This window comes from Anser brachyrhynchus (genome assembly GCF_964034855.1).
Source record: "Anser brachyrhynchus genome assembly, chromosome: 5".
NCBI classification, from domain to species: domain Eukaryota; kingdom Metazoa; phylum Chordata; class Aves; order Anseriformes; family Anatidae; genus Anser; species Anser brachyrhynchus.
Genome location: NC_137699.1, coordinates 5,354,635 through 5,377,315, shown reverse-complemented (window position 1 = coordinate 5,377,315; position 22,681 = coordinate 5,354,635). Strand labels below are relative to the sequence as shown.

Sequence of the window (22,681 nt, the reverse complement as noted above, 5' to 3'; positions counted from 1 at the left end):
TGTTGTGCCAGAATAATTTGTGTATGGGTCGATGTCCTGGTAAGATAAACTGTGCATGCTAGCAACTTCAGAAGCTACATTCACACCTTAAGTTATTTTCCAGATTGCTAGCTGAAAATGTGGTTGTTTATATTGGTTTTGAAAATATGTGACTTGGAGACACAGTCTTCTATCACCTGTTTTGATTCATTTTTCTGTCTGCATGAGATCACAGGAGCAGCCTATGAATACCTGATGACATGCCTGGGTTGTGTATCTGTGTTACAAAAATGGCAGTCACACTGACACTAGTAGAGTTACCACTGCTGAGCTAACCAGATGCTTTCTTTGCACTAGTGCTATTCTTGTCTTTTCCAGTTGACTCAAATGCAGTCAACTGTCTTCCACACCCATCTCATCTAGATGTCTACACGTTTTGCAAGTTAATACTGTTACTGTTCTATCTGTGAAACAGAAATATTTATTGTTCTTAACCTGTAGATCTAATTTTATAATAGAAGTAATGCACAAAGTTATAGTATTCTTAAACAATTCTAACTGGGATATCAGGAGCTCAATAAAAGAATAACCAGTGTAACATCTTTTTTCTTTTTGGCTGAAGATAGCTGCCTGAAGAGTGGTAGAACAGCAAATTTCCATTTTTGATTGCTGTTATTATATATTTAACTTAAGTGCCAACATTATTCTCTAGTTTGTAGCTATGTCTATGTTCACTTTTAAAGATACTTAATTTATATTTTAATTGTTGCTTTTCTCATTTACCCATATAAGCTTTTACTTTATCAAAAGGATCTTTAGGGTATTATGGCTGTATATTTTCAATTTTTAATATAATAAGTTATATTTAATGCTATCTAGATAATATTTTCAGCCATTTGGACCATTCCTTCTTGATTCTTCCTGTCACCTTAAGATGAATTCCTCTTTCAAAGAATTGTATTTAGTGCCTCTTTTTTTCTTAATCCCTGCACTAAGGGATGCGTCTCTGACCCAAACAGCTACGTGCTTTCAGTAGGTTCTGTATTCCATCTGCCTGCCAGCCTCCTGCATCAGCTGGTTACCTAGCTATTTTTAGGACTGTGAAGCTTTTGAGCTGCCTAACATATTAGCAGGAGTGGAGTTCAGACTTGCTAGCTTGAGCATCCCTAAAAATAACACTAATTCAGGAATCTAGTCATATAGTTAGGAGGTGCCAGTTGTTCCTGAAGTGTCCTTACTCTTGGCAATTCTCCATCCTGCGCTTACTCAGAATGCATAAGGGAAGAAACGTACAAAAAAATCCAGAGGGAGATCAGAAAGACAGCTACTGCTGCAGCTATAAATACACCTCACGCAGATGCCCAGGCCTAATTTATAGTTTGCAGGTGCTCTGTGGCACTTCAGAAAGTATTGGTTGGTGCCAATTAATTGATAAATGTAGAGGTGAATGTTTCTGCAAAGACTGGGTTGTATTCTGAGAGACTGGTAATCTGGGGACATTTTCTGAAGAGAAATTCTGGTATTTCTGCAGTACCCCACCAGCAGCGGTAACTTTGTCTGCACTGCCTTTCCACGTGCGTGCTCATGACTGACTCGTAATGCATACCTCGCATCTTTTAAGGCATACCTACATCACATAACGTCTCATGGTGTGGAGATGCCAAAGTTAAATGTGACTGAATGACTTCTGGAAGCAGTACAGCCATTTCTATATGGTCGGGCGCCGAGTATAATTAGTCCTGAGGAAAGGCAGGGTTCACTAGCTCTGCACTGGGTGATGCTAGTGCTCACTTTCAGGAGCGACCATTCTACGCCATGCAAACACACCAACATGGTCGGAGCCAGCCCTGGTTTCTCAGAACCATTTTCTGTTGCATACAGCAGACGTGTCTATTATGTCTTGGCACATAACTTAGTTGTCAACAGCTAAATTATTTCCACAAAGTCGCACTTTCTTTTCTGAAAAGCGTAAATGATTTATGTCGGAACTTTATTATACTGTACTCAAAAGAAGGATTAAGATACTTGGTAGTGGACAAATCTGAAAGCATCTCTAAGACATGTAGTTCATATTAAAACATTGTCATATCTTTCTTTCATACCAGTATGCAGGGAGCTGAGTTTATAAATAAGTACTGCTTGCTGCAACCACAATATCAAAGGATGTAAGTAGGGCAAAGTTTATAGAGAGGTTAGCAAGTTCTTTTAAATTTTCTAATGTAATAGAGGGGGAAAAAGGCAAGCTTCTGGGCGCATAAATTAGATCTTCAGGCCTTCAAGCTTCTGTTACTACCCTGGAAAAGGTTTTTGTGCCACCCTCCTCCTTTATTATTAGGCATAATTATTGACACACTTTATTAACATCACATCAATTTACACCTGTACAAATAAATAGGCCCAGCTAAAGGAGTGACTGGTTGACTTGTGTGCCTGCCAAGATCTCAGTTTAAATACATGTAGCCGGGAATCACTTTCCTTATCTGTTATGTTCAAGGCAGAATTCATTCATGCAGTTTTTCTCATAAGTGGGTGCGGATCCTCTATAATAAACTGTAAACAGAACTTTTTACCATTAATCTTATTTTGTATTTTGTGGCTAGCTCATTTGTGAGGAAAAAAAATGGTTCTTTCCACTCTGTTACTTTTTGTTGCACCGTAAGCTTGGCCTTTTGTTTTCCAAAATGCTCCAGTCATTAGTAATAAGGACAAACATGTAATTAACACTAGGGCTACCATTACCAGAGGTACTTTGAGTTTATGCTTTTAAAATGGTTACAATTTCTAGGCGCTACAGTAATATAAATTTTAAAACCTTAGCTTATATGATAAACTGAGAAGATGAACTACATTCTGCATGTGCTAATACTTTTTTCACAAGTACATGCATGTGTTGTTTCTCTTGTTTTTTGTTTTGTTTTGTTTTTAATCTCAGATTTGTCTTTCTCACAGTTAGTATGTAGTAAAAGGCAGTTAGAAACTGCCCCCTGTGAATCAGAAGTCTACACAGAGTTTCATCAGTGCAATAACATCCATTTACTCCTGAGGACGCTTTACAGTTTACATGTGTCTAATACAAATCTATGAGATGTCACTCCGAACTACTGACAGGCTGACTTAAACCTGTGTCAAACTCCCCGTGAACACAGGTCCCCCAGAATTAAATATTACTTACTGTTTTAATAATATTCTAAGGCCTGACTGTTTTCTGTTTTTTTTTTTGTTTGTTTTTCTTCTTCAAGGTATGAAGCTAAATTTCGACAAAAGCTTCTTGAATACACAGATTCCAACAACATTGCTTCCCTTTTCCTTACAGCTGCTAATCGATGGCTAGAAGTTCGTATGGCAAGTACTTTTTTTTTTGTATACACAATGAATTGATTTAACTTCATTCCAAGCAACCTGATGAAGCACCCACAGTTATCCAGCCTCGTCTGTGTTCTTTGCCATAGATAGATAGGTACATAGATAGGTAGATAGATATCTGTACTGAACGTGTGCCCAAACCATCCAGAAAACTGAATGGAGTATGAATTTTTCCTGTAGCCTGCAGCTGTTTCTCCAAGACAGGAATAATTCTTAAAGGTCATATTTCTTCCTTTGTGTATGGAAGAGTGATCAGAGAGTTGCTCTGGCTGTGTTGCCAGCCAGAATGCATTTGTGAGACTGTTAGCCACTGCAGGCCTTTGCGTTGTCAGTCCCCCAGGAACATTTCAACATCCCAGAAGCTCTCTTAATAAGCAGAAGGATGCAGACAGGTTTTTGCCTGTTTTGGGTCATCTGAAGAATGCTGAACATACTCAGTTGCTCATTTCCTCAGAGTGCTTGGTAAAGTGGACTGGCATAAAAAATATTTATTAAAAATAATTCTTTGAAATTCAGTCAAGGAGTTTTATCTTGTAGATGATGATGTTTGTACCAGGCTTTGATAGATACAGGTGCAGTACTGCTGCTAATGGTAATGTGGGCTCTTTTTATGTGCTCTCAGTGTAAGTCATATTTTGTGTTTTTCTACCTCCATTTTGGACTCCATGTTAGGTGATGTCTTTTGCTACTTAAATTCTGCTAGTGAGTATAATAAGATTTTACTAGTCTTACAAGTTCAGTCATAGATGATCTGAAGTCTCAAATTCTGTCTCTTAATACCTGTGTCACGAAACAGTACAAACATAGAAGAATAACAGCTTCCCTCCAACAAAGTTCATTTTCTAGTCTGTTACATAGTTCTACTCAAAGTCTTGTCTTTGAGAAGTCAAATCACTAATGATTTTAATTAAAGTGACAACAGTCCATTCTGAGTAGACACAATCCAACTAATAGTTATGTGCTGTGCAAGAACAGCTTGTCTGAACAAATGTGATGGTAGCCACCCAGAAGCAACTGCCGTGCCTCCCAGCAGTTTGTCATCAGCCACAGAGAGGCTGTGCTCACAGAGGATCATGTGAGCATTTCTCTCACCTACCACAGGTAGCAACTGCATCGTTTCAGCCTTCTCCATGACATACTTAAGATACCTGTGTTGACTTTTCCAGAGGATCAGGAGTGCTGGTGCAACTCCTGTGTACAAAAGCATTCCCAAACAGCACAGCTATGCTAAAGGCAATGCGAATGGATTCACGGGCAGGGTCAGAGGAGTTATGTGCTGTCTTCTGCCTCTATTTTCAAACTGTGCAATGGGTTTAGTTTTTGGTATGCAAAGTTATGAGAACATATTAGTCATTTGTAGACTTACAGTGATGGAACTTATTCATATTCCTTCAGGAGTACATTGGAGCATGTGTGGTACTCATAGCAGCTGTCACTTCTATTACCAGTTGCCTGTATAGAAAACTCTCTTCAGGACTTGTAGGCTTGGGACTAACCTATGCTCTTATGGTAAGAATCTTGGGACCCTTCTTGTCTCTCCCAAACATTTTTTTTGTAATTCTTCAGGGTGCAAAGATGAACAAGAAGATCGAAGGTGTCTGTATATCTATCCATGGGTACTGTAACATCACTGAAACCAAGTGTTAACTTCAATTTCTATTCAGTGGTTGACATATTTGAGAGTACTCTTTTTCATTTTCTAGATGAAGTATTCACAGAAGCAGTAGTTCAACTATGTCAATCAAATATTGCCAAGTTGCATCACATTTTTATAATGTCTTCCATTGTGAATAATAATAGTTTCAGTGCATCAATTGTAATTATGAGCAAATACATCATTCTAGACTGTCAAACCTTTTTAGTTACCAAATGATGTCTTTCCACTTGTCTTTACTGTTTTCTTTCTTGTTTGCTGTTGGTGTAGATCTCCATAGTATCAATCTCTCTGTGCTCTGCAGTCAGGAAATGTAACCTGAAGTCATTGTTGTCACCCTGTTGATGTGTACAGTGAAGTTCATTCACAACTTCAGCTTACTAAGGCTGAGCAAGTGTTCAGGAATATAAGGTGCATGCTGGTCGAATGATGCAAACTGCTAAAAATCTGGAATTTAGGAGTTTGTTTGCTTTATATCAGGTGTCTAACTATCTGAATTGGATGGTTCGTAACCTGGCTGATATGGAGATCCAGCTGGGTGCAGTGAAAAGAATCCATGGCCTTCTCAAAACAGAAGCTGAAAATTATGAAGGGCTCCTTTGTAAGTGCAGTTTTGTGCAGCATGCAGAAAGAGCTTGCTGAAATACTAATGATTTTGCAGTGTATTACCATGAATAACTCAGTAAATCACTTAATGAGATGATGAATTCATCATGAGAAGGTGGTTGTATTTGTTCCCCTATGCTCCTGGTACAGCTTCCTCACAGATTCCCCAGAACTGGCCAGACAGAGGCGAGATCCAAATCCAGAACCTCAGTGTCCGATATGACAGCAACTTAAAGCCAGTGCTAAAACATGTCAATGCCCACATTTCTCCAGGACAAAAGGTAAATAACTGAATTGATTTTGAAAAGCTTTTTAGACTAGCATATCATAGAAACCACAGACTTGGAAAAAAAAAAAAAAAAAAAACAGTATGTTTTAATGACTGAATTACAGATTTTTTTTCTCTAAAAGAATGTAGTGCACTGGAGAGAGATCTGTTGGTTTTTTAGTTTGTTGTGCTTAGGAGTATATTACAGTGAGAAGTTAGAACTACACACTGCTTATCAGTATCCCAGTGCACTGCTGTCAGCACACAGTGATGAAAGAAGTGACAATGACCCCTTATTGTATTGGATCTACTTTCCATCATTCCCATGTGGCTCCCCTGCAGTTATTCCCATCGTTGCTCTTCTGCCTGATTGTGTCTCTTTTCTCTCAGTTGTTTTTCTCCTGCTTAATCCTGTTTGCCTGTGTCCTTCCTGCTCAACAAGGCCACCTCCAGATCCTAAGCTTTGCTGGCAGCACTGGTCAGCCCTCCTTCTGCTCCTCTGTGTCACTCTCCACTTGTTTCTGTACATAGGACTGGCCTTGATTTATCCCTAAATGCTCAGACCTTTAAAGACAAAGACTGTAATTAGGGATGCTGTTACGGCCAGTACAGTTTGACTGAACTGTCAGGAGTACGTGATGATCATGTAGATCGGAATAGTATCTCCATCTTAAATGTCGAATACAGACACTGTCCATTTCCACTCACTTGATGCTCATCGTCTTTCTGTGTCACAGATTGGGATCTGCGGCCGAACAGGCAGTGGAAAATCTTCCTTCTCTCTTGCATTTTTCAGAATGGTTGACACTTTTGAGGGTAAGATTACACTTTTTTTGTGTTGGTCAAGCTTAGTTCCTGAATCTGCGTTGATATTCCTTTCCTGAATAGCAGCAGCTTTGAAGTGCACTTTTTGAATCTGAGATACGCTCTCTGGCCTCATTTAAGTATGGTGTCATCTGTCATCTAACAGCTGTGCCATTGACTAGCTGGATCAATAAAAATTCTCACTCTGCGTAACAGAAGCAAGAGTTCAGGAGTGACAGAAGACAGCCTTTTGTGCTGCTAAATCACAGCAGTAGGAGCAAAGCATAAAAGGAGAAAAGTGTTCAAGTATAAGCAAGGATCTGCACACCAGGCATAGAGCGGATTCACTGGGTCTGGAAGACTCCTCCACTGGGGATTGCAGCTTGGCCTGCTGCCCTGGAATTTCCTGCCATATTTGCTGCTGTGTGTGCCATGGCCACGTGCCTCAGAGGGTGTCTTCCTGTGCATCTTAAGAATCCTAGCCTCAGTTTCCCAGCCACATTGCCTACAGGGCCCTTACATGAAGGTAGACAGTTGTTGTATTTGAAGATAAAATTTCAAAGTGCTCAATAGTAATTTGGCTTTCTGAAATGACCATTTCCCTTGGTAACAAGTCCTTAATTGAAGTGAAGTCTTACCTTGTTGTTTGCTACATTTTTATTAATGGTCAAGCAGATAAGTAGTGTGTCTAACCATTCCTTAAAATAGTACAGGTCTACCTCACATTCTTCACAGCTGAGTCTTAGTCTTAAGAGAATTGTGCATGCTGCTTAACCAAAACTTGTTTCATTAGTGAATGAAGGGATATGCAATTCAAGGCCTGTTCCTGCTGTAATGTATTGCAAGCTGAAAGTGAGCCATGTCTTTGCCAGCAGCCGTGTGGCATGATAAACAGTCCAGCAGACTCTCCATTTTCTTTTGAATAGGAAGAATTATCATTGATGGTATAGATATCGCTAAGCTCCCCTTACAGACGTTGAGATCCAGGCTGTCAATCATTCTCCAAGATCCTATTTTATTCAGTGGAACAATCCGGTAAGCACTGAGCCCTAGCAATAAAAAAATAGTGACTATCTGCATTGTCCCATGTAATGACTTCTACAAAACCGCTGATAGCAAACTGTTCAGTTTTGGTCGCCTCAGTCGGAGTAGGCAGGAGCGCTGCTTTCTGTCTGTGCTTTGTACCTGCTGCTACCGGAGTGCACCTTCCCAGTGCCTGAGCCTGGGCAGCACACTGTCAGCAGAAGGCAGCCCATGCCTGGGAACTAGGGAGCATAACTACTGCTTCAGGACTGAGTCGTCAGTTTAGCCCACTAACAAACACACCGTCAAACACCCATAACCGCTCTGCACTTACTGAAACCTTTTTTCTCCTATGTGTTTTTGGTTCTGTCTGCCTTAAAAAATGAGATGGAGAAAATGCAGACTTAAAAAAAAAATAATAAATAAAATAAAAAGTAGGAAAAGGGGAAGCAGCAGAACTATATGAGAAGTACTGCAGGACTTCTAGGGTGTTTTATCTTGGAGCCTCTATCCTCTGTTGCTTTTCTAGTCTTTGAGATATTCTTTCATCTACGAGATCAAACACCTTGTTTATGCTTTACTTTTTTTTTCTACCTCTTCCTTGTTCTTTGAGAAGATGATGCAGTAAAAACAGTGGAAAAAAACACCATGGTTTCCACTAAATGTCACTCCCTACCTCAGTGTCATTCACCTTAGAAAGGAACAGTATAATCTTCAGTACAGAGTAGCATCACCCGCAGTTATAGTTTCTATAAGAAAAGTCATTAGAGTTCACTGAAAATGATGGAATTTTCTGCCGTTTGCTGACTTGAGACTAATACAGATCCCAAGATTATCTCCTGAACTTCCCTGAATAAAGCATGATGCATTTATGTCAGATGACAAGGTGACTGTATACCTTTGTTTTAATAATTTACCTATTCAAAAATTTATTTCAGGGCCATCATTGATTACTCAGAGCACGTACAGTAGCAGTAAACAGTAAAAACAAAGTGTCCCATATCACTGAATCTTTTATTTCTGATTATCATTCTGTATATTAATATGATCTGAGATTCACATTCGTCGCTATCAATTTGGGGCCCCAGTAAGCAAAAATAACACTCATCTGTTCATAAATCCAAGATCTGTTCAGTTGTAGTGAAGACTTGCATTTCATAAATCATTATGAGGCTTATTTGTTCTTTTTAGCACTTCCTTATCGCTAAGGGACAAAGGGACATACTGGATTTAAAAGGAGAGATGGCAGAATGAGAGATGTTAAATGGTGACCAAGTCTGCTGAATTCAGTGGATTTATACCAGTAAGAGATGGCAGGTCTTTAGCATATGATTCCAGTTATTTGTGGGTTTGTTTCTGGGCACACCAAAAGAAGAAATACATTGCAGAAGTTGATACTAACTAATGTTCTTGAATTGCATCTAACTGTAGGTTTAACTTGGACCCGGAGAAGAAGTGCACTGACAGCATGCTGTGGGAAGCACTGGAAATAGCACAGCTCAAGCATGTGGTGAAAGCGCTACCTGGGGGCCTAGGTAATGAGACTTCCTTCTTGCGAAGATTGCATCCGCTGTTTACAACAGAACAGCGTTTCACACTGCCTATTTATTAAAAAGGCAGTTGCTGAAGGGAAACCTTCTGAGGTTTCTGGAAGGTGACAAAAAGTGCTTGCCTGCAGGCAAAGGTGCTAGATCCATCTAATTCCCTTACCAACTGCACCTGTGGGGCAGAATCCTGTTTCTATTTCAAATTAATGGTAAAATGGTTTTATTTCAGTATGTCTTTGTTACGAAGTATTGTGGCTCATGAGTCTTGTGCATTCAGATAAGATGTCAACAAGTCAGGTGTTATATAGAATATGTTCTTTTGCATTTTACAATATTCCATTGCGCAGAGAAGAATTCAAAGGGGGAATGAAAGTTTAAAGGTGTGAATTATTTGGTTACGCAAAAGCAAGCAAAAACTTGACAGTAAAGATGCACACACACAAAACCGAAAACCACAGACCCTTAAAATGCTAAGTTAGAAAACCTGAGAGTAAAGAAATGATGGCTGTCCCGTGGACGGTGATGCAGGGCCCTAGACTGCACGCATCTCAGAGAAATTCGCTCTTAAACATCCTTAGCTACTTTGATGTCTAATAGGTATAAAGAACATAGTGACACGGAAGTACTGGTTATTTTGAGCAGTAGATATAAGCAGACAAAATTGGGCCATCAGCAGCTTCAGAGGGTAGGAAATGTTACTTTGAAAATCTTTATGCTGAAGGCGAGACAGATGCTCTGCTCTGATCCATCCCTCTCATCCACACCTCACAAATAATGTTTTTGCTGTATCCTTTCCAGATGCTATAGTCACAGAAGGGGGTGAAAATTTTAGCCAGGGCCAAAGACAGCTGTTCTGCTTAGCAAGGGCTTTTGTGCGGAAGACTAGCATCTTCATCATGGATGAAGCCACAGCATCTATTGACATGGCAACGGTGAGTTTGGAATGTTTCCAATTTCTTTTTTTCTTTGTGAGGGAGACAAATGTTAATATTAAAAGAAATTGAGAAGATGATTGTCTACGCCGTAACATGCTTATACCATATTTATTGCAGACTTGTTTATAAGTCCAGGTGGTTGTGCATCATTGCAAACTAGTCTAAAGTGCTTTTAAATCATTTTTTTCTGGGAATTTAAAAGTTATTACAGCATTGTTTGCTTTAGGAAAATGAAGTGTGTTATTTTCGTTGGCAGTTTGATTTCCTAAAGTAAACAAAGCTTTGGAAGGTCAGCTGCAGTGGTCAGTGAAGGGTAAATTGGCAAGCAAACAAATTTTCCCAGCATGGTGGACAGGACAAGTCAGGAAGTTGGAAGTCTTGAAAGCAGGGTCAAAGAAATAAACAAAGACATACTGGATTATTGCATTAATTGCCTGAAATTGCTAGACAGAGGTTAAACCACACAATAATAGCACACTGACTGGATTTTAGCCAAATAGAACAGTACGTTCTTAGGATTTTTTACTTGGTTATGTTGTTATGAGAAATGTTTCGGTGTTCTTCGTGATGACAGTAGTCTATGAGTGAATAATGTAATTGGATGGCAGTTATTAAAACAGTTATGATTTTTAATTCTGTAAAATGTTAGTGTGGTAAATGTCAGTACGGTTGGGAATTACACTGTACACAGCCCAGTTAAAATGCATTTTGAATTTTGATGAAGTAAGGATGCAGTTCATCCCTTGGGATATGTGTCTAAAGAACAGATGATAGCAAACAAAGGTGTCTGTGCTAGTGGTGTGCAAGCAGTCTGGTACACAACGTGTTTCCTAAACAGGAATGGATGAGTACTGGTTGAGTGAGAACTACACATTAAAACTATCATAAATTCTTCTTCAGTGTTAAATATGCCAGGATCAGCACACTCCCATGCTTATCCCTGCCACCCCATGGTATTAGAAGTCCCCAGTGTGTGGGGACATGCCTGGGCTTCCAGCAGAGTGAAGAATATACTGCAGAGGTGTCAGCATGCATGCAGCCTGGCAGCACCCTGAATTTGTCTTTAATTTACTACACTGTAAAACTGAGATCAGGATAGCGGGGCTTTGGGAGCCGTAGTGCAGCTCATGTGCACGCAGCACAATGGCACAGAAGCCCAGAGGGAATGCAGGTGGCAGGAGCAAGCAGGGCTAACTGGAGACCACTGACTTAAGTTCTGACATGGAGTTAATTTTTCATTTCTGCAACAAAGGATGTAATAATCAGCGGTTATTTAAGGCTTCTTCAGAGTATCTGTGTGCCTACTGTGTAACTTCTGTTCTACGAAAAGCAACAAATGTTTTCCTTTTCATAGGAGAACATCCTCCAGAAGGTAGTCATGACTGCATTTGCTGACCGCACTGTGGTTACAATAGCAGTAAGTACAGTCTCTACTGCCGTTCTAATCCAAACAAGAATCAGAAAGGCCCCATTTGTTCATTCTTGTCAACACTAAGAACTTTGTGAATTTGGCCATTAATTTTTTTTTTTATTGCAGTGTTTAAGCTTTCTTTTCCATTCTAAACTACTTTCTTATTTAGATACATAACAACAGTTTCTTAAATGTGTTGCTTGGTGCTAATTCTGATTACCTGCAAAGGCATACAAGTTTGTGGTCTATTTTTGTTCACCCATATTAGGCTAATTTCTAATACAACATGACTTTGACTATTGTGAAATATAAGTTTTCTCAAGCTAAAATAATGATTTAACTAAGAAAGTGTAAAATTACGTGATTAGTTCTGCCACAGGATAGAGCAATTTTGATTCAGTATTTAAACAAATGAAGGAGAATTTTACTGACTTCTAAAAACCACTCCATCCCTGCTGACAGTGATTGAATTTAGGTTTGCATGTTCTTGAAATGGTAACACAAAGATCTCAAGTATTTATAAATAAAATTGTTTATTGACCTGAATCAAAGCAGTTGGCTTGACAAATATGTCAGAACTAATACATCTCTTTGTCCTCTATTTTGTAAAAATACACATTTCAGGGAGCTGAAATACAGTAATTTTGCTTCTTAATATTTAAAGATCAAGCACAATGCCAAAAATGTATGGTCAAGAATAGTACAGCATCTTTTTCTTTACACTTAGCAGATGTCTAACAGAAAACCTGATCTATCTCATGGTATCCCTTCATTGTGTCTTTACAAGAAAAGCAAAGGAATAATAAGCACACTATTTCCTTGTTTCTCTGCATGAAAATACTGAGTTGCACTGCATTGTGCATTTGTGTATCTTTTTGTTTGGAGATGGGCTGAGGAAGTTCTGTTTATTAGCCTTTCATTCTCTTAGTTTTAAACCACACAATTCAAACAAACAGCATTTTGGAGTAAAGTTGTTCAATGTTTTTACTTCTAATTGTAAATGCTGTCTATGGAGGGTGGGTTTGTATTTGAAATGTTCTTTGGTAGAAACAATGTGTTGTTTGTGCTTAGGAAGAAAAGTAGTATTGGGTCTATGTTATCATCTATGTTCCTGTACCGGGATGGCAGCACTGATTGTAGTCAGACAAGGGCAGTGAGTACAACTGGAATGTGACATTTCGGTCCCCTCCCCCTGCCTGTGGTCTGGATAAATGTCACATAAAGACTGCAGCAGACATGTGACTTGTAGATGCCACCAGTGATTATTTTATAGAACACCTGGCTAGGAAGCCACAGAAGGAAATAAAAGACTTGTTTTGATCCTGAGGGTGCCCAAAATCAGATTGAGAACCTTATGGGTGAAGAGTTATTGTGTAACAGGCACCATAGTGTTCTGAGATTAAATATCCCTGCAGGAGGAATACAAACCAAAAATGTAATGCAGTTACACTCACCTTTAAAAAGTGGAATTCTGTAAAAATTAGGAGGCTTGCTATAAATTTTTTAAAAAAAAAAAAAAGGAAGAAAATAATATGATGGGGATCATGAAAATTACTGAAGGATTTTATTCAAAAATCATAGAGCCAATGCATGCTTTTTATTAGGAAAGGCTTGAGTAAGGGTAGAAAGAAGCAGGTATGGCTAAACAAATAAAGAAGGCTATTAGAAACAAGGAGACATTCTTGTAAAACCTGAACTCACAGCCAAATGAAGAAAACAAATGATCAAAAGCGTATATACATAACAGATATATCAATTGCAATAAGGCAGGCCAAAAAAAAAAAAAAGAGGAAAAATAAAGCATATGAAAGCAACTTCCAGAAGGCATTAAAAATGATAGTGAATCCCTTAAACACATCAGGAGCAAGAAACCCATTGGTTTATAGGGCCATTTGATGTTGAGTACATGAAAGGAACACACAGGAAAGAGAAAGATACTGCAGAAAAACTAAATGAATTATTTGTAGTATTCACTGTGGAAGAAACTGGGGAGGTTTCTTCCCAATAAAATAAGTTAATCAAATTTTTATGTGGAAAGAATGTGGACGGAAAATCTTTATGAAAATTCAAGGGGAAACATAGGCAAGGTCATAGGAGAGACATCCCTTCAGCTTTACAAATGGACAAACCACACCAGGCTCAGGAAAACCCCTGATCTAGAAGCACGCTGGGACTGGGAGAGTACTTGAGAGCAGTACCACAGGAGCTTGCCCTGTTCCCACTCCTCCTGGCAGCAATTCTTGGTAGCAGGCATCTGGACTGGGGGTCTCCTTAGCCTAAACTTACGTGACCATTCATACTCAGGTATTATGTGTGTTTAGGTATTTGAATATCTACATGGATCTTGATCTTCATATTTGGCTGCAATATTTGCATAGTAAATCAGGATGTAACATAGGATAAAGTCATCTTAATCAAACTTGATGGGAAGATTAATTTCTGGAAGGCTGTCTTATCCTGGAATGTATTTGGTAGGTACACTGAACTGGCATTTTATTTGTTTTCAGCACCGCGTGCACACGATCCTGAATGCAGATTTGGTTATTGTAATGAAGAGAGGGGTTATTTTGGAATACGACAAGCCTGAGGTTCTGCTAGAACGAGAAGACAGTGTATTTGCTTCTTTTGTACAAGCAGATAAGTAGTAAAAATAAATGAAGCATTTTAAAGTAAAATTGTATTACCTATTTTCTAAAAATGTAAAATACCTGTAAATAAATACTATTTCATAATAAAACTGAGGTTTTCCTTTTTTAAAAAAATGAGCTATTTCTCCATCTAAAGTATTAATGAATTATCCATGTACTCTCCTCTTTTGTATAGTACTATTCTTTTTTATTTTGCTGCCAAAGAATCCTGAAATATGGTTAACAGAACCTACATGGATGAAGTACGACAGGATACACATAAACAAAAACATAGCCAGCATGGACTTTCTGTGTAACTCATAAATCTCTCTTGTCATTTTATTACCATGTTATTTTTTATGCATCGTAGCCCTGCTGTAGATAATGCTTATTATTGACTAATGCAGAAAGAAATTATATACCAAAGGTATTTCTGGAAAGCCTGTATCTCTTTTAATCATATGACTATGTAAAGCTTTAATATCTAAATATAAAATCTATAAAACTTTTTATTGCAGTTTATTGATACTGCTTGTGTCTCTTGGTCTCTTCTTTAATACCTTTAAGAAATTAGTCACAGTCTAATTCCCTTAGTCTTTCTTAGGCTGCCTTGCCTCTACCCCTGCTGAATCATGTATTGATTCCCAAGGGCCAGACTCCCTCCCACATAGTGAGGAAACGAAGAGGCCGGAGGCTGTGATAAGGTATCAGTATTTAATGCACACTGTTTCCAAAGCACTGCAGATACAACAATTCATCTAGAAATTATCCTTCCAAATGTGGTAAACAAACGGTATTAAACCTTACACTGTAGCTCAGAGCCACGGGGACTCGACTCATTCTCTCCTAATTTCACATAATTCACCCACTGTCACGCTGTTTCTAGATTCACTGTGATCTTCACCCATATATACTCAAGATTAAGCACTGAAATTATCCTAATTTAGCTGGACAACTACTTATTCCTGTCCAATCAATTAACTGTGGCAATCATTCTAGGAGTAATTAATGACTAAGCAGTTAGAATGTCAGTGACCCAATGGAAGATAAAAATCAATTTTTCACTGGTATTCTTTTTATAGCATTTTCTTTCACATCCCTTTTTGCCTCCCCCTATTTGAAGAACTCAAAGCATTTGGGGAAAGTACTTTGTGTGTTTTTTTCTCCTCTCTTTAGCCAGCTAAATTAATTTGAAATCTATTTTTAAGAGTTCAGTTCCTAGAGGCAGACATCTCCATGTTCTCATGGGGTACATGATATTTTTAATGCATTACTTCTCTTCTAGCACTGCAGCAGAAAGCAGAGGAAAGAGAAGAACTGTTGCTGTTTAAGCAGTGTTACCACTTCCCCAGGGGAAACAGCTTAGTGATAGGACTGAGTAGGTCAGGTTGATGGTCGGGCTCAGTGACCTTGAAGGCCTTTTCCAACCTAGATGATTCTATGATGCTGTCACTTGCACAGCACCTAAGGGCACTAAACTCGGGCCAGAGAACATTTGACCAACAGAAGAGTGTAGCTTGTGCTACACTCCTGGTTAAAGTGCAGAGGGAGAATATGGTCACGCAGACAAAATGCGTAAGCTCTTGTCATTGCCAGCTGAAGAGAGAAAAGGGGTAGCTGGAGACATCTGGGAATCATTTTGCTGAGTAGCTTCAAAGAAAAAATAGCTGCCCTAGTATCGGTGTATGTTCACCCTGAGACACCAGGCGTCTCGTGAAAGCTAGGAAAGGAGAAATTGGAACAGGTGACTGTATCTTTCCAGGGCAGCAGGAGGGCACAGTGAGTGCCAAATAGGTTCCTGCTACTGCCACTGTGTGCTGCCTCCTAACTGCCCAGCACCAGCCTAACGCAAGTATTCATCCCATAAAGACTTAGGAAATCACCACTCTGCAGGACTTGCCTGGAAAGGGATGCAAGGGAGCAAAACACACAGCTCATCATGATTTTTGGAAGTGGAAGACTGTATTAGATCTTGAAGTTATAAAACATAAGATCGTAAAGTGCAAGTGACTTTGTAATTGGGGGTAGGTTTCCATTGTAAATGGGGCTTACATTTCATAAGGCAGGGTATGAGAGTTGGTTTGTAGCCAAATATTATACATCTTTTTCATGGTATCACACTACCAGATAAATGTGTGAACATAGAGGCCTCTTAGCTGCCACTTGGACAGAAGACATTTTATGTTTCCTCGGTGTATTTTTCTCTGTTTATATGGGGCCAAATCCCAGAGAGTTTGTGCTCCCTAACTCCAAAGGCTTGGCGTCTCAACAGTGAGCAGAAGCCATATCTAAAAAGATTATTCAATGGTGGGAGCTGTAAAGTCAGAGACGATGGAAAGCTCACTGCTGTTATTGGGTCTTTAAACCTGTTGCTTTGGGTCGGATAGTCCAGAAGTCTCTGTTGAATCAGGCTCACAAACATACAAAGCACAGCAATACCGCATTACTAAGCAAAGTATTGCACTAGATGAGAACAAGACAGCCCCAGAGCAGCCATGTGAGGATGGGGAGCTGTCACATCTAGACCCTATTTCTCCTCTAGCATGGGGCTTGGCTCAGTCCCAAAGATGTTGGCAGGATAGGCTGCCCCTGGCAATGCAACCAGGGCTTTTTCCACCCTGCTGCCTTCCATAAAGACTTCCACTCCACAAACATCTTTTTGTCTTTATCCCCTTGTCTCACCACAGCCACTTCATCCTGTTGCACTCATTTCTAAGGGAATGCTGTTTTCTTGGAAGGCCAAGAAGCACAGTGTGCCTGCCACATTAGCCCTCTTCCATCTCTGCTCATGCCTTCCTCTGCGATTTTGAATGGCCAGCTCTGATCTCTGCTCTGTTTCCCTGCTCATACAGCGAGGGCATTTGTGAGGCTTAGTTCAGCTTAGGCTAGCGCTACATAACCCTTGAAACAAAGGTCTATTTCCACAGGTGCCAAATCAATTTTAAGTTAATAGTTATAGTAATATCTTATTGGTAGTCATTAAATTAGGAAAAAGCAGAAGAAAAAGTTTTGAAATGTAAAAACTATTTCATGGATGAAAACAATGTACCCTGCATGATTCCACACTACAGCCTTCAAGTGTGGGTTTGTTCCTGTGAGCCCAATTTGTTCAGCAGCTCTTAACACAAATATGTTGGCTCACACCAAAGATCTGTCACTTTTCTCCTTTAAGTATCTGTCACTTGATCCACAAAGACAGGGCTTCTTTTTGTTCTGCTCTAGAAATTCTTCAGCAGAAGCCACTTGCTTTCCTGTCCTAACTAAACCAACAAGTGCTGGATAGGAAACAGCGAAGGAAAAGAAGGTAAGTGGAAGATGACAGTCCCAATAAAGAACAGAAGGGGAAACAAGGGAACACCCTTCTAGCACTATAGAGTTCAGGATTCCTTAAACCAACAGGGTAAACATGTTCATGCAGCACTCCTTGCTGCAGTAGGCTGCACGGGTCATTCCTAGCACCAGCCTAGGAAGCAATTCACCTTTCTGATACATGGGCTTTAAAACACACTGCCACCGTGATGCATTTTTTTCATTCTACACTCATGTAGTTGCCGCCCTCTGGAGGAAGAGGTACAGAATAAGACAACGCTGAGAGAAAACCAAGAAAAAAAGTGCAGCAAAGGCATGTCTATTTCCACCTCTGTAAAAGAGTGACGTGCTACCAGTACGTACTACTACTACATGATGGTGCAGAGCCTCTTTATGATCACTTCAGAAGTGCTGGAAATAACTGTGAGCTGCCCTCGGAGAATCGCACTTTTCAGAAGTAGTGTTTCAGACTGCCTTTTTTTTTTTCAAATGTTTAGAAAAAAAGTACAAAATATCATTTTTAAAGTTAAATTGTATATACAAACCATGTACTTGGAGCATTTAAATTTTAGCCTTTTGTTTTGTTTGGTGCAGGTGGCATATTCACAGCAAGAACACACAAAGTGTCTAGCAGAGAAAATAATACAGAGAAGAAGTATCTTTGGCCAAGTTCAGCAGCCTGGCAGCCAGGTTCCAGGACACCTTGTTGTCATTTCAGTATTATTTATCAAAGCAGCTAGAAAGGTGACCCAGAACAAGAGAAAAAGTGGAGTATTGGGAAATCAATCCTGTCAGAAAGAACATTTGTGTCCAAGGACATGCAGCTAGTCATAGTAGAATAGCAGTAGTAGAAATAGCCTCAAATAACAGTAAGCAATTAATTACAAGTCCTATAATGCTTGCTTAGAGACCTCAAAATGATTATTTAGAAAATACTAATTCTGATATCCCTTAGTAGGCTACAGTTAGCAGCTGTTGGTGGTGAAAGTTAATTCCAACCTCCTCACCTGGCTGGCTCCCAGCCAGCAGCTGGGCAATTGCATTGCCCCCGCAATCAGTAACTGCTTACCGTGTACACCAGAGCACTTAAGAGCCAAAACTGAAGGGAAAGTCCACCAACACACGCAATTAGAAAAACACAGTATTAAATCCACTAGCACTTAAGAAAAAAACCCTTATCCAGAATATGCTAGGATGCTTTAGCAAACCTACAACTTTGGTGTCTAGACTGAAATAGAAAGAAAATACTTAATCAGAGTAAGTAAACACGATGGAGAATATTGCTATTTAATCAGCACGACAAAAATGTCAGAGTGTTTTTAAATAACCCATCTTGTCCCAAAGACATGCCCTTATCTGTACACATATATATGTATTTATACGCACACCAGCACCATACCATTACACGCAAGTTCTAGTGTCCTGCCTCTTTTTGTTCTGCCTTCTGGCAATTTTGGTGTCTTTGTCACCACGGGTTAACGATTTGCAGCCAGCTCACTCCTTTGCAACTTTTACCACTATTTAGGCAGTAGACATTTTCCTGAGATGTCAGCTGCCATTACAGCTCAAGTCATTTCACCAGATCCTTGGTTCAGAAAAATCCTTCCTTAGTAAGGCTGAATAACGCTGGCAAATTTCATGAGAGTGAGTGGGAATGAGCCCTTTAATTCCAGATCTCTTTTTAACCATTACACCCTCGGCCTTGGCCTCTTCAAGCAAGTTTCTTCCCACTCCCTGCCTGAATTTCTCATTAGCTATAAGCTTACACCAAAATGCATAGGCAAATTGCAGGAATTCGAGACTTTTTTTTTTTCCTTCTGTTGAAGATTTCATTTTACAGAGAATCCCCCAAATCATTTTCCCCTCAGTTTCACCCAATTATCACCCGACCTGCAATCACGCCGGGTAGCCGGCGCTAATGGAAGCCAGCAACTGGCGGCGAGTCCGACCTCGAGCAAATATTGACAGGAACGGCTTCCAGAGGCCGGGGGGGACGCTCGCACCGCCCGCGCTCCCCTTTCCTGAGGTAAACCTGGGGTAAAAACGTAACGAGAAACGCCCCCGGCGCTCACCGGGGAGCCGTTTCCCCCCGGGACGACGATCGGGAGCGGCGCCCGTTACCCGCGGACCGTTACGCGGAGCTCCGCGCGCGCGCGCAGGGGGCGCCGCCTCAGCGCCTCGTCCCTCAGCGCCCCGGGGCCGTTCCCGGCTCGCCGACCGCCACCCCCGAGGCCGCGACCGGCCGAGCCCGGCCCCACACGCCGAGAAATCTCGGCGTGTGGGGCCGGGCTCGGCCGGTCGCGGCCTCCGGGGCGCCGCCTGGCGGCCCCGTCCCCTCCCCGCTGCGGCGGCGCCGTGAGCCCGTTCGGCCCCCGCCCCCGGCGGCAGCGGGAGCGGGCATGGGGCGGCGCTGAGCGGCGGAGCGGCGGCGGGGAGCCATGCTGTCGAGGAAGGGGATCATCCCCGAGGAGTACGTGCTGACCCGGCTGGCGGAGGATGTGCCGGAGCACGCCCGGTACCGAGCCCGGGAGCGGCGGGCGCGCTTCGTGGGCAAGAACGGCGCCTGCAACGTGGCCCACAAGAACATCCGCGAGCAGGGCAGGTTCCTGCAGGACGTCTTCACCACGCTGGTGGACCTCAAGTGGCCCCACACGCTGCTCATCTTCACCATGTCCTTCCTCTGCAGCTGGCTGCTCTTTGGCATGGTCTGGTGGCTCATCGCCTTCGCCCACGGAGACCTGGACCACAGCACTCGGCTGCAGCGGGACCCGGCCAGGGCGGCGGAGGGGGTCCCGGACGGCTTTGTGCCCTGCGTGACCAGCATCCACTCCTTCACCTCCGCCTTCCTCTTCTCCATCGAGGTGCAGGTGACCATCGGCTTCGGGGGACGCATGGTGACGGAGGAGTGCCCGGCCGCCATCCTGGTGCTGATTGTGCAGAACATCGTGGGGCTGGTGATCAACGCCATTATGCTGGGCTGCATTTTCATGAAGACCTCGCAGGCCCACCGCCGTGCCGAGACCCTCATCTTCAGCAAGCACGCGGTCATCGCCCTGCGGGAGGGCAAGCTCTGCTTCATGCTGAGGGTGGGCGACCTCCGGAAGAGCATGATCATCAGCGCCACCATCCGCATGCAGGTGGTGAAGAAGACGGCCAGCCTGGAGGGGGAGGTGGTGCCCCTCAACCAGATCGACATCCAGATGGAGAACCCCGTGGGGGGCAACAGCATCTTCCTCGTCTCCCCACTCATCATCTACCACGTGATAGACAAGAACAGCCCCCTCTACGACATCTCCCCTGTGAACCTGCACCACCATGAGGATCTGGAGATCATCGTCATCTTGGAAGGGGTGGTGGAGACCACCGGCATCACCACTCAAGCCAGAACCTCCTACCTGGCAGATGAAATCCTCTGGGGCCAAAGATTCGTGCCCATAGTGGCAGAGGAAGATGGGCGATACTCTGTGGACTATTCTAAATTTGGCAACACAGTGAAAGTGCCCACCCCTTCATGCACTGCCAGGCAGCTGGAGGAGGACAGGAGCATCATGGACACCATGCCATTATCCCCGAAAGGCACCATAAGGAAGAGGTCTGTCAAGCTAAAGCCCAAGTTCACCATAACCGATGAGCCTTCCTGATGCCTTTTGACGGGGAAGCTCTGTTAGGGCTTTGTGTCTGAAAGATCTCATAAACTCAAAACACTGAGGTGGCCTCTGTTGCTTTTTTTAAAATTCAGGTTGGTAGAACAAGGTATGTTCTGGTGTTATTTATTGTGGGATAAATCTAAAGCTAATTATATTTTTTTAAAGGTGCAAGAGATTTCAAGCAGCACTGTATGAGTAGGAAAATCATGATCTGCAGCTTTAAATTTCAGTTCAGACTGTCGTATTTAGTTGCACGATCATTTTGTATTGATTAATCTGCAGGTAATTACATATTTTTCTCAAAAAATAAATGTATATTTATTCTCGGAGATTGCAGTACTTAGGGTCTTGCAGTGTATGTCCTAAAGTCGGTAGATTTTAACTGTATTTTTCTAACTTGAACAATCATATATAATATAGCAAAATAAAATAATTAATAAAGTCAGCTGAATTTAAATGATAACAAAAAGGTCAGGCAGTGCTATACATGACATAAGACCAGATCTAGGACTGTTTATGCTATTACACTCTATGTCTTAAAGAAATTAACTGCTGGATTTGCTTCATCCATATTGTATTGTATGAAGCCACTCCTACTACATGCAATATGAAATGTATTTGAATATTTAATTTTGTTTATTTTAAAACCCTTTACACTTCCCAAATAAAACATTCAAGAATACCTTTTTGGACTGCATATTTCTGATAGTAAGCAATGAGTTGCCTTTAAAAAGAGCAGCAGAACTGAGATTAATTATAAATAGGAAAAAAATCTGTATTCTTATTGTCTGAAGGGAGAGGAGGAATGGCCCCTCCTTCCACACACTGAGCCACACAGCAATGGGATACCCAGTAAAAAAATTAATCTCTGCTTTAGGTCAGAGTGAATTCTGTTAGATAATCAGGAAATATAAATAGAATTAGATATTTTAGCTGAAAGGGCAGTGCTGTATGCTGGAATATATCTGCATTCAGTGGGCAAAACTGCTTAGTCCTTTCCCTTTTGTGAAAGAAGCAGAGGTTTTCTGCTTAGGGACAGGAGGGATGTGTAAGACAACGTGGTCACTTCAGGGATGTTGTGTCACAAAAAACTACTGCTGAGGAAATGGTTTCCTCATTTAACATCCTGACCTCTCTACACAGCTGGTGCCTGCCGTGGTTTTTAGTTGAATTCAAGAGCAGGTGATCACTGGCAAAGGTAAAGGAGCCATGTTCACCGTGTCAGTTCCACTAGGGCAATAGGAGCGATTGCCCTTAACAGACTCCAGCAAAAAATTTAGGTTGGGTATTAGGAACAACTTCTTTACCGAAAGGGTTGTTAGGCATTGGAATGGGCTGCCCAGGGAAGTGGTTGAGTCACCATCCCTGGAGGTCTTTAAAAGACGTTTAGATTTAGAGCTTGGTGATATGGTTTAGTGGTTTAGTGGAGGACTTGTTAGTGTAAGGTCAGGGGTTGGACTAGGTGGTCTTGGAGGTCTCTTCCAACCTAGATGATTCTGTGATTCTGT

The 22,681-nt window shown here is 41.4% G+C and overlaps 2 protein-coding genes across 3 annotated transcripts in view; both read left to right on the top strand.

Annotated features, from left to right (window-relative positions):
• The window catches only part of ABCC8 (ATP binding cassette subfamily C member 8), a 77,440-nt gene extending 63,113 nt beyond the window's left edge, over positions 1 to 14,327 (top strand). For both annotated transcript variants that reach the window (XM_080595758.1, XM_080595759.1), the window contains 10 exons: positions 3,219 to 3,321; positions 4,738 to 4,851; positions 5,477 to 5,597; positions 5,753 to 5,883; positions 6,608 to 6,686; positions 7,601 to 7,709; positions 9,129 to 9,232; positions 10,043 to 10,176; positions 11,534 to 11,596; positions 14,098 to 14,327. In XM_080595758.1, the coding sequence (XP_080451884.1) occupies positions 3,219 to 3,321; positions 4,738 to 4,851; positions 5,477 to 5,597; positions 5,753 to 5,883; positions 6,608 to 6,686; positions 7,601 to 7,709; positions 9,129 to 9,232; positions 10,043 to 10,176; positions 11,534 to 11,596; positions 14,098 to 14,235 (1,096 nt within the window). In that variant the 3' untranslated portion in view covers positions 14,236 to 14,327. The remainder of the gene's footprint in view (positions 1 to 3,218; positions 3,322 to 4,737; positions 4,852 to 5,476; positions 5,598 to 5,752; positions 5,884 to 6,607; positions 6,687 to 7,600; positions 7,710 to 9,128; positions 9,233 to 10,042; positions 10,177 to 11,533; positions 11,597 to 14,097) is intronic.
• A 5,516-nt stretch (positions 14,328 to 19,843) lies between these two features.
• KCNJ11 (potassium inwardly rectifying channel subfamily J member 11) lies at positions 19,844 to 21,851 on the top strand. The gene has a single exon (XM_080595881.1). It carries the CDS (start codon positions 19,965 to 19,967, stop codon positions 21,165 to 21,167), a length of 1,203 nt encoding a protein of 400 aa, XP_080452007.1. The 5' UTR covers positions 19,844 to 19,964; the 3' UTR covers positions 21,168 to 21,851.
• Positions 21,852 to 22,681: the final 830 nt, after the last annotated feature.

Coding starts and splice junctions, on each gene's coding strand:
- KCNJ11 (XM_080595881.1), top strand. CDS start 19,965: ATGCTGTCGAGGAAGGGGATCATCCCCGAGGAGTACGTGCTGACCCGG.